The 12,581-nt window shown below is 37.5% G+C and overlaps 1 protein-coding gene across 1 annotated transcript in view; it reads left to right on the top strand.

Moving 5' to 3' along the window:
- The window catches only part of MSI2 (musashi RNA binding protein 2), a 608,564-nt gene that overhangs the window by 565,935 nt on the left and 30,048 nt on the right, over window positions 1-12,581 (top strand). Inside the window, exon 12 of the mRNA XM_018565450.1 lies at window positions 7,012-7,188. Within this exon, the coding sequence (XP_018420952.1) occupies window positions 7,012-7,188 (177 nt within the window). The remainder of the gene's footprint in view (window positions 1-7,011; window positions 7,189-12,581) is intronic.

Raw genomic sequence — 12,581 nt, 5'->3', positions numbered from 1 at the left:
AATAGACACGGACTTAGACACTATAGCATTGCTGAGGACCTGGATAAAATAGGGGAGTGGGCAACTATATGGCAGATGAGGTTTAATGTCGATAAATGTAAAGTAATGCACTTTGGGGTTAAAAATAGGCAAGCAGGATACACATTAATGGGAACTCCACCAGGGAAGTCAGAAATGGAAAAAGATCTGGAGGTCATTGTAGACCACAGATTAAATAACAGCATGCAATCCCAGGCTGTGGTAAACAAAGCGAGCAGAGTACTGTCTTGTATTAAAAAGGGAATGCACTGTACAGATGTTCCTCGCTTACCGACTTACCTGTTTTGCAATCACTCGCACTTACGACGGACCGCCGATCGACCTCCAACCATGCGCGTCAGCGTCAGTGCGTCGTGTCGCCGGCGGAAGTGGTGTCCTCCGATCTTCACTGCTGGTCCCGATAAGTATTTTCATTGCCCGATGTACAGTACACTGTTCGGTACTGTACATCGGCAACGCTATACAGTACTGTACTAATGCAGTACAGTACTGTATAGAGTTCCTCGCTTAACGACCAATCCGTTTAACGACCTGGTTGTAGGAACGGAACTCGGTCGTTAAGTGAGGAATACCTGTAGAAATAAATCTATAATTTTGCCTCTTTATAGATCGCTGGTTTGGCCTCGTCTAGAGTATGCAGTTCAGTTTTCGCCACCAATCCACAGAAAGGATGTCCTTGAGCTGGAAAGAGTCCAGAGAAATGCAACCAAACTAATTAAGGGGATGGAGGACCTTATTAAACACCCTGTATAATGTATTATTGCTGGGCTTTGTTGTTCCTCTATAGCTGCTGGTATTGTCCATCGCGCTGTATAATGTATTATTGCTGGGATTTGTTGTTCCTCTATAGCTGCTGGTATTGTCCATCGCGCTGTATAATGTATTATTGCTGGGACTTGTTGTTCCTCTATAGCTGCTGGTATTCTGCATTTCGCCGTATAATCATTATACAGCGCACTGCAGAATGCCACCAGCTATAGAGGACTACAAATCCCAGCAATAGTACATTATAGTATAATGTACTATTGCTACATTCCTCTATAGCTGCTGGTATTCTGCATTTCGCCGTATAATCATTATACAGCGCACTGCAGAATGCCACCAGCTATAGAGGACTACAAATCCCAGCAATAGTACATTATAGTATAATGTACTATTGCTACATTCCTCTATAGCTGCTGGTATTCTGCACTGCGCCGCTGTATAATGTACTATATTGCACACCACACTCTTTTTTTTACTTCCACCGCGCCAAGCTTGCTCCCGTGATGGACTACAATCTCAATAGAAACTAGTAGTCCATCACTGAACCCTTTTTTTTTTATCCGATTAGTCGATTAATCAAACTTAATAATCGGCTAACTAATCGATTATGAAAATAATTGTTAGCTGCAGCCCTAAACCTAAGCTATGAGACAAGGTTACTAAATTTTAACATGTTCATGCTGGAATTGAGCAGATTAAGGGGGGGGGATATGATTCTGATGTATAAGATGTTCAACGGGGATAGCAACATCAGCAATAAACTTTTTACGGTAAACTCCAAAAAAAGACCAGAGGCCACCACCTAAAATTGGTGGAGAAAAGATTTCAGCACAAGGGGCGTAGGGGGTTCTTCTCAGTTAGAGCGGTTAGGGTCTGCAACTCGCTGCTGCAGGCAGTGATTTCATCAGTGAGTGTGGAATCATTCAAAAACGTTTAAACGATTTCCGTTACGGTCCCTGAGGAAATCGTCCAAACGTTTTTTGAATAATTCCATGATTTAATGATTGCTGTATTAATAGCCATAGTATAAAAGACTACACTGGCAATTTTGGTGTTTACCTAAAGGTAATAGGTAATAGGTCTGTCTAGTGTTCACATATACAGATGTGCCAGTTATTCCATGCTATGCTAGGGAACATTTTCCACCCCGTCCTGCACTGTGAATAATGTTGAAAACATTTAAAAGATTTATTTGTGTGCAATTGTCCTATGTGGTTTGTTTCTTCATATGTTTAATGTTATAGATGATAGTTGTAATATCTTGAAGTGTATTATTTTAATAATTTAGTGCAAGGTTTTTTTTTTTCTTCTAATAACTACTAAAGATTCTAAAATGTGGCATATGAGAGGAACCAGAATCCCTGCAAAGAAAAGGGAAAGCTTGGGTGCTTTTCATAGGTATTTCTATGTCTATGCATTAAATTAGAGGAAATTACCAGCAGAACAAGACAGACAAAAGAACAAAAAGAAAGTTATTTTTTGCCAGATCGTAATTTCACCCCATCTTCCCACACCTTTTGATTCTCGCCATGTGCAGTCTTCCTATGTGACAGTGTTATTTCACTCGACTTACCACCGGAGATGGCATCTCTCGACCTTTAATTAGAAGCCGGGGAAACTAAAGTCACATAAGCGTTATAGAGACACAGGAAGAAGGAGAATAAAGCACATATGTGCACTGATGATTGGCTAGTAAATGCTGTTATTGGTATTTTGTGCTGGGGTAAGGAAATGGAGCTTCTTGGAGGTCGATAGCTTTTGTCTTGCACAGGCTGTAGTTGTACAGGCCTTAACTTGTTTTATGCATCGGGCCAATTATAAAAGTGTGTAGGGGGTGGCAGGAACACAGGTGTTTGGGAGAAATTTCCATGCACTGTTTGAGTTTGCCTGGCAGCGCACACAGTAAATTGTAATTTTTCTTTGCTAAATGAGAAGGAAAACAATGTTTTGAATGTGCTCTGTTGGAAAAACTAAAACGTATATCAAAAGCGTTCAAATATATGCAGATCCTTTTTTTTTTCTTTTGTGAGAATGTATTCTAGACCTGTCTTCAAAGAGAATGTTAATTCATGAATGTATAAAAATATCAGTAATAAATCTACAAAATGACGCCTCCTTATATTGTAACCATACAGCGCCTGAGCTGTGTTTGAAGCTGGGCACTTTGTGACATTAGATATAGTCTATGAGTAATACGTCTGTCAGGGTAAAGGCATATGCTATTTCTTTTATTTAAACAGTTGGATTTTTTTGTGTCACTGTCTATAAACCTCCATTTACCATCTTCGGAGTAACATGATCATGTTTTACTTTAGCTGTTGATTAATAAATTACCTTAGTTATTTGGTGCCTCCCAGTGCCAACGTGTAATAGAACTTCTCCACAGCTGGCTGCAGTCCAAATCTCATAGAAACTCCCAAATTTGCGCAGAGAGTTGAGTTCTACAACATAAATCAGATTTTAAGTTTTATTGTTTTGAGTAGTGAATTTAAGAGAGATTCTAACAAAGGACTATCAATGCAAGCTCTGTTATTGCAAAATAGCATAAAACTGTTGTAGTAGTAGTATTTTAGCCACATCTCAAATATAGGCTTTTACATCGCTCTCTGTAACATTTCTGTGTTTTGGGTCCTTACAGACCTGAACCGTAGCAGTTTTATGGAGAGCGATTTAAAAGTCTGTATTTGAGATGTGGCTAAAACACTACTGCTACTCTGTGAATGGTTTTATGTTATTTTGCAATAAAAGTGCTGGAATTGGAAACCCTTTGTGCATATCTATTTTAGATTTACTGGATTCTGCCCTGTACCTGCTCATAGGGCCAGATCACTGCACCAGGCATATTCAGATTGAAGGTGTTCGAGCCACTATCCTTACTGATGAATGATGGTTGATGATGTATCTCCTTTAAACAGGCTTTTCTGGATTAATTCTTCATTGCTTAGTGTCTACTATCTAATATGGTGTACAAAATGGGCAATTTGAGATGGGTAGTTCTGTTGCTGGCAAAACTTCTGAGGCAAAATCACAGAAATTCGAATAATGTTATTTAAAAAATCACTAGTGATTTCTTTTGGGCAGGGAGGACCTCCATAGAAAAATGACTGTTATTTAATACAGTGTTTGCAATTTTAAGAGTTGGCAATTACAAGTATTGTGATTCCACTAAATCCCATTAAGTAGTAAGTGCAATAGAAATAAATCCACACTAGCATATATAGATAAACTATATTGTAGATGTTCCGCGTAAAGACTTATCCTTCTTTTGCTCTTTATCTGTATTTCTGGGGGAATATTAGTGGACCATAAGTGCCAACACAATACCAAATGGTGGGCAGAATGGGGTTACATGAAATTCAAATAAATTATAATTTACAAATTCAGGGTGGTGCAATGTAAGCAGTTACTAATTGTCTCCTTGGCCTGCTCCCACTACCCACCTCAATGTCACTAGTTTCTTCAGTTAGGTGTTTTAATACTTTATTTTCATGCTGCTATATAGGTCATATTCAAAATGTACATAGGATCTTTCTAGTCCGTTCCAGGGCATTCAAGTAAGTTATTAGAGAAACCAGAAAAAAGGCATCTACAATGGGCTGTGGATATTTGGCTGCCTAACAAACTGTGTATTACTTAGCAGTTGTTGTAAAAGCTAATAAAACCCCAACTGAAGTGCTGCCCCTATTAATCATATTGGAGCTTTGAGGACCATATAAACATGATGCATTGCTGTTAGCAACTCAAAATATTTGAAAGTGAACAGGCTATTGCCTGTTGTCACCCACTACTTTCTAAAGACAATGCTACATAAAGAAAAGAACAGTCAATAGGCGAGCTTCAAGACCATTTTGGGCTATGGAAATGCTGACTGAGCTCTTCATAGAACAAAAAAAGAATTCCTACATTAATATCTGTGGCTTTATAATTAGCACAACACTTTTTCAGGCTATTTCTTGTACAGTGGTGTGATTTTATGCCACACCAGTAACCATTTATAATCCACTGCAGCTACAGCACACACTGCTCTTCTAAAAATAGCTTACAGTAAGCACTGACACTTTGTTACATCATGTTGTTTTTATGGGAGAGGCAATGTGTAGATGTGTTTGGGAATAACTTTCTTGGAAAACAAGTAAGCAATGTGGGATTCCCAGATTTCCAGTTTTAAGATACTAAGGTAGGCTGGAGTATTATAGCAACAATTACTTAAACTGAAGTGGTAGGCAGTGCTCCTTTATCTTAAAATGTATTTTCACTTTTGCAGGCAAGTTAGGATAACACCTATTTTAAATCTGTTACATGTTCCCATTCGCAATAAAAGAATAAAAATTGCTGCTTACATATTAGATGATCTATTCTGGAAGAAATGTTTTTTTCCGTACTTAATTTCCCCCTGGAATGGTAGACAGGTTAATATTAACATAATTAACCCTGTCTGTACTTCATCAAACAACAAAGGGCAAAACATCTAGAAGCAATGAATGTTAATGAGAGGCAGCTCAGTCCGGTCCTTGCCTTTCTCAGGGAAAGATGCTTTATTTTATTCTCAAAGTGACCCTGTCATGGAAACTACATATTAAAACTCCAAATAGGATGTAAAAAAAAGAAGTGTATACTCACCTTTTTTTGGTGGCTGAAAGAAATGGTCTCCTGCAGCACTCTGGGAAATGAACACTTCTTGGAGTCCCTGGGTCCCCTACAGATTTCACTGGTTCCTCCTTCTGACCTCCACCCACTACATGATACAGCAGTGGTGTGGGGGTTAGCAGGAGAAACTATTGAGAGTGACATTCCAGTGGATTTTGGGGGACTATTTTGACTGAACAAAGCAGAATTGAGCAGCACGGAGATCGTGAAAGGTAAGTATAAACTCTCTTTTTTACTTTTACGGGTAACAAGATTTTTAAAGTGTATCTAACCACCAAAACAAACTACACACCAGAACTTTACAAGTCCTTAGATGTGGTGGCTGCATTAGTTTTCTTTTTTTCAGGCTTCATTCCTTTATTTTTAGCAATGAAGGAATGATACAATAGAGGGACATGGTTCAATAGTCTTCAGACATAGCTCAGAACAATTTAATTGATAACAGTCAGCACAGGTTAAGAGCACAAAAAGTTATAATTTAGCAAGATTTCTGGTAAGATCAGTTTTCAGAGATATATTGATAGACCAAAGAATCCAAATAAGAGAAGTTCATTGTTAGGTTTTACATACCCTTTAGTATTTATTCTCTGCTACAGGGTCACTTTAAATCTGCACTGGTAACATGACAGGTGGCCTCTTATTGGGCAACCTAGGCCCTTGACATTCTTCTGCCTTTTATATGCATTTTAAATGTAATCTTACTAAAGATGCGAATGCCATCATTGTAGCATTTTGCGCAGCAGTCATCTTGCCCAAAACAGTTGTGTTCTTTATTGACAGATGCCGATGGGTTGAATCACCCACATGCTTCATGTAACAGTAGAGTATTGAGATTTCCATGAATATCTGCCATTTGAGTACCTAACAAATTTAAATAACTCTGTGTTGTTCAGTCTGCCATCATCTTAGCCAAAACTTAAAAATCAATTTTGAGTGGACTGATCAATTAAGGGGAATGCATCCATTTTCAGGTAACTGTTGTATTAACTCCATGCTAATATGTGTCTAAAATAATGTTATCATTTTTTTCTCTCTTATTTACTGTTTGTAATGATGTTCCATATGTTTTTTCTAATCTACTATAGATTAGGATGTTACTAGCCCTGATTTTCTCACAACTAGATGGCCAAAATTTTTAAACAAAGAGTTGACTCTTTATGGCTCATATTGCATGCATTTATGTCTACACAATCATAGATAATAGATAGGGATCTGTTCCTAGAAATAACATATTCCTAGAATAACAGCCCTGCTACACACTTGGGCCAGTTGTTTCTATCCAAATGATTAATGCTTACTATTGCTTGTTTTATTCTTTCTCACTATGGTCTTAACTTTGCTGTTGTACGAAAAATGCACCTTTATTGCCTTTTACTTTGCTGTCAAATTATTTCTGTGTTCACTGTTTATAACACTGTTGCATTTTTAAAATGGCTGTTTTGCACATGTTTCAATGTTGGAATGATGGCAAGGGCTGGCAACCTGTTTGTTTGTCATTTGACAATTTTGTTTTGAGTGCACAATGCAAAACTCAAAGTGATGGGATCACTATGTCTCTAGGAATCCCAGATTATGGTTTCTATGCCTCGCCCGGTGACCAACGGGCTGCTTTATCGTTTGCGGATTACAGTTCCATGGGGCCTCGAGCGGCTCAGATGCTTCGTAGTGAGCATGCTGCTTCAGCAAGTAACTCCCCCCTCCATCACCTTCCCAGCCCGGATCAGTTTAAGAGCCCAGGTTTGTATAGCCTTTATTTATTGGGGTTAATGGGTAATAATCAATTGTTGTACAAGAAATGCTATATGAAATCCAGATTTTGCATGCTTGGTATCATTTATACATGCTGTATTTGTGATATAATCCTTTTCAGAATGTCATATGCAATCTATGAGTGAGCTCATTTCCATACGGTCATATGTGCATGAATTTTGCAAATTTATACATGCATGTAGACCATTTTATAATTCCAGGATCATATTTGCAAGTTGACTGTGACTGATCAATTGCAGAATTCCAGATTTATTTTCTTTTTTAACTAGTTACATGTTTCAGATGGTGTTTTACATTTTGTTGTCACTTGGTTTATGTTTTCAGGCTTAAGCTTTCATGCCAGCTGTCAGTCAACAGTTTTACTATATTTACCCTTCTAGTATGCAAACACAAATTTTTCTGTAGTTCTTAAAATGAAAACCTTGGCCTAGTAACTGACAGGTGTGTAAAATGCTTCAAAGAATTTCCGATTTTGTCTTTTAAACTCATTAATTTAAGTTTTTAATACTTGTTTATTTTGCTGTTTATTCCCCATTCAGGAGCATTTACCTAATTTTAATATCTTGTACTTAATTAAAAAAAAACAACAACATTTTTTAGACCTTCTGCTGATCATGTTGTCATGTTTAGGCCTGCTATGCTAAGCTTAGCTTTTCTTTAAGATTTAAAAAAAGATAAACTTTACTGACTGGCTTTGCCTAAATAGTTTGTTGTAAATACCCTGGAAATTATTAAGGGATATAGTTCTATCCCATTTTGAAGCCAAATCCTTCTGCCCCGCTATGCTCCTCAGTTGTCCCCCATTGTGTTCTAAAGTTTAGATCTCGCCATCAAATTATGCACTTTTTGTGTAAAAAGTAGGCATGAAAAAAAGCACTTTAACCAATAATTTGTACATAAGAATACTTCATGGTCCATGTAACTGGGGTAGTAGCAGTGTTTCAGGGGGTGTGTCCTTTCCAACACGCTTTGTACTGAAAGTTGTCCCTCTTTCTCATCTGTGCCAACATAGTAAGCATTACCTGGAGCTAAACAAAATGCTGTCAAGGGCAACCAGATTGATAAAGAGTCTGACAGGGTTATTCACAAAAGGGTGATGCATTTGGTGAAGGCAGGAGAAGTGAACAATCTAGGACAACATAGCTGAACTGGGAAGTGAGCTAAATTGGAGAACTTTTCCAAATCAGCTATGTTGGCCTAGATTGTTCACTTCTCCTGTCTTCTCTAAACTGTTCACCCTTTTGTGAATATTCATTAAAATCTCAGTCAGAAGGAAAATGTGAATTAGTAAAAAGAGTAAAAAGTTCCCCGAAAGTAAATAAAGCTAACTCACCTTTTCCTTCTGACTGAGATTAGTCACAGGGATATTTACAAAATGGTGAAGAGTTTGGAGAAGGCAGAAGAATTGACCAATCTAAGACAACATAGCTGAACTGGAAAGTGAGCTGAATTGGAGAATTTTTCCAGTTCAGCTATGTTGTCCTTGATTGTTCACTTCTCCTGACTTCTCCAAACTCTTCACCCTTGTGTGAATATCCCTGTGAGTAATCTCAGTGAGAAAGAAAAGGTGAGTTAGTTTTATTTACTTTAGGGGAACTTTTGACTAAGAGAATGTCATTATTTTTTAGAAACCTATCTCTAATATTTTTAGTTTAAATGCAGCATCATTTGTTGCATTCAAAAATAATTTGAACATTTTTGTTGCTTCTTTTAAGAATTTTAAATTTCCTCTTTAAAGGAATTTAACACTGCTATAGAAACAAACACAAGAAAAATGCCATAACAACTACAATATATCAAATTAAGGTTTATCTCTAAATGTTAGTCTTACTGTCGAAATTTAGAAGTCTGTGAGATAAACTGTCCTAAACAAATTATACCGTATCAGTGTTAGGAGATATATATTGTAGTGCATTCCAAGAATTCTGTAACAACGGATACACTAGAGCACTATATTAAGGCCTGGTTCACACATGGGCGTTTTACAGTGCGTTCCTACACGCTGTAAAACGCTCAACATGTGAAAATGAATGATTGCCTATGGGCATGGTTCCCACCTGGGCGTTTTACAGCGCGTAGGAACGCGCTGCAAAACGCCCACTGCCCACAGAAGTACAGGAGCTTCTTGGGGGCGTTTTGCCGCACGTTTCCATTGGTATTCCCTAATGTGGATCGGGGTTAACAAAGTGGTAACTCCGAGCCACACTCGGGAATACAGCGGAGGTCTTACCTTGTCCGCGATCCCCGCTGTGTCCTTCGGCGGCTGCCGACTTCCGGGTCCCGTCCCTTGCGAGCGGCCGCGTCGCAGGGGGGCTGAGCCGTCGGCAAGTTTAAAAGTGAAACTAAAAAAAACATTTAAAATAGAGAAAATAAAGGGAAAAAAACAAAAAAAAATCATACCGCCAGTAAAACGCGCGTTTCAATGAACAGAAAAACACGAAAAAAAACATGCTGAAAAAACCTGCTCAGGTGTGAACCCAGCCTAAATCAACACAGTTTATAGAGGCTATCTAGCAGACTGGAGACACCTAAAAGAGTAGCATTTGACTGGCCAAGTTACTACATCTATAATTGGATTTGTTTTCCACTAAGCTATGTGTCATATAACCACTTCAATGGGTCCCATAAAGGTGATCATGCACAGCAACACAAACTGTGTTTTGGCAATATGTTATGATATCATGATGTACAATTTCCATGTTTGGTTATGCCTATTTCAGCAGTGTTAAATTTTAGCCCAATCAAGGCAGTGTCCAAACGGCCTGGAATCACATGATAAACCAAATATATATATATTTTTTATATAGCTATATATACACGTGTACCACCCTCTGCTGAGTTTAGTGTAGTATTTGGTAAGGTGAAGCAATGGTCTCCCCCTTGACCTTCTTCCCATACCATCAGTTTAGCTATATTCGGTAATCTAAACTCAAATGCAAAAATGTTATATATTGCAGCTTACCAATCCTTAAATGTGTTTGCTGCATTTGTTTTCATTTTATTCTTTCATTTTTGATTTATTTCATTTTTTCTTTATTTTCACCTGGTGAGCATGCAAGTTTGTTATTTTTCAACTTCCTTTAACAAATCAAACTGTCAAGAAAAAGTGACAGAGGGTTGAGACAAAGCATTTAATACTGGCAGGGGTACTTACAATGGTCAGCTTTTATTAATCCATCTAAAACAGTTATCTGGATAACAAAAAAACTGTTTAAAAAGTGTTAGCTGGAATTCATCTTTAATTTGTTAGTTCCCTGTATGCATTTTGCAGTCTTGCCTGATAAAAATATAAATTAATGTGCATTTTACTGGGTTACCATCCATTTATATGCATTCCACAAATGCACACTGAGGCAGTAAAATCCCAACAGGTCAGATTTTCCATAACTCATTTAGAGATAGAAACAGATTTAATTTGTGTACTTCTATGTTTACTGTAGACTGGTGTAAATGAGCCCCTGGTATCAGCCTCTTTTGATCCTGTGGACAGCAGTACTCAGATTTAGAGAGGGAGGCCATTGAGGATGCTACATGCACATGTGCTGTCAAGGAATACACTGACATTCAGAGTGAGCAAATCTATCTATCTATCTATCTATCTATCTATCTATCTATCTATCTATCTATCTATCTACATACATTACTCATGTAATAAACTCTTCAATTTCACAGTATATCTACCATGGCTATGCTTCTTATTAAATATGATACAAGGTCATGCTGGTTATACTACATATGTAACACAGGAACTGCTTTCATGAACACCTACACACTGCAATATACTACATCTGCAATACTTTCATGTAATATATTGTATAGTCAGGGCCAAGGGTAGGGGGCAGGAGGGGTAGCTGTGACTAAATTCTATTTTGACTTAAATAAATATATTTTATTTATAAATGTTTTAAATCATGTCTTGTCACTGTAGGTGCAGTTTGGCATCTTCGTCCTGGGCACTGGGTGAATTTGTCCTCGGAACTGGTTCAGGGGGTGTATAATGGGAGCTGTATTCTTCAGGTTATGCAGCTCTATGTACAGTTATCACTTCCTGCATTATCCATTTACAATATGTGTGTGTTCTTTTGGGCACACATGTTAGTTTCTGTGTGTTAGTTGTTCCTGTATTTTTTTTAACATGGGCTCTTATAAATGTAGTTCCATAGAAATGACAGCAGTCATTTGATTAAATCACTTCTTCCATTCACTCTGCTGTAATGTGATAGGTTTATTATCTAAAATCATCTCTTCACTACCTCCTACAGGTAGAACTTCCAACCCTGTTATTTGTTTGCTTAATGCATTGACTAGAGCATCAACCACTCCCATGGGAAATGTATAATATAATGAATGTGTAGGAGTGATTTTGTCACAGACATAATTTCCGCATTCAGCTCTGTGATCACAGCAAATGAATACAGCATTATATGAGCATTCAATGAACTAAAATGACTTGACTCTGTTATCACTTACTTTAAATTATGAGGTTTGACTATAAACACACTTTCCAGCATAATTTTATTCATAGCTTGACATTTTACTCTTACAAGTCTTTTACTTACATTTTTTTTAAATGAACACACATTTCATATGACTTATTTTCTAGTAGAAATATTGTTATTGATTTGCTTTAGCAATCTTGGGACAATATAGTGCATTTGAATGTAGTTTATAGCTTCAGCAAATCGCAGAAAAAGACACTTGTACTTTGAGTATATTTCACTTATATTGGTGCATTTTACATAAGTTTGACATTTTATTCTGCAAGAGTTGTCATTTTTGTATATTTCTTTTATGCTGTAGCTTTCAGCAACTTGTCAGATATTAGCTTGTATTGGTCTAAAGGTAACCACACACAAAAGCATCTTATCATTCTGTTAGGCAGGATCAAGCCCTGATGATATCTTTTTCTTGCACCCCAGATGCACATCCACTGAATAGTATATGTTTACTGTGCTCCCCATAGATCTGTACAGGGCCAATATGTACTTGATGACTGCTACAGTGGTCAGCTGTAATTGCTCATAATATGCAGGGGGCAGTAAGATATTACTAGGATAGTCAAAGCTTTTGTAACAGACAATAGGAATGCAGTAATCACTAGGAGCATGTCAAATGCATGTGAGAAGAATGTCAACTACAAGTCAAACGCACCTATAAGTGAATTCTGAATGATCTCAGGAGTGTCTCAAACTGATGTCAAACTGATGCCATTGACACAAGCCCATATGTTTGGTAGTTCTGGGTCTGTGACTTGTATTGAATCCAAGGACAGCAAGACAGCTTGTACTCCTAGAAGGAGGTCAGTGTTGGTAACTCACATATTTTTCCCATTGCAGATTTCCTTAAAATAATTACAATAA

Source organism: Nanorana parkeri, unplaced genomic scaffold (assembly GCF_000935625.1).
Source record: "Nanorana parkeri isolate BGI_ZX_2015 unplaced genomic scaffold, ASM93562v1 scaffold848, whole genome shotgun sequence".
NCBI classification, from domain to species: domain Eukaryota; kingdom Metazoa; phylum Chordata; class Amphibia; order Anura; family Dicroglossidae; genus Nanorana; species Nanorana parkeri.
The sequence above is the reverse complement of the archived record's forward strand: the minus strand, read 5'-3'. Positions and strand labels throughout refer to the sequence as shown.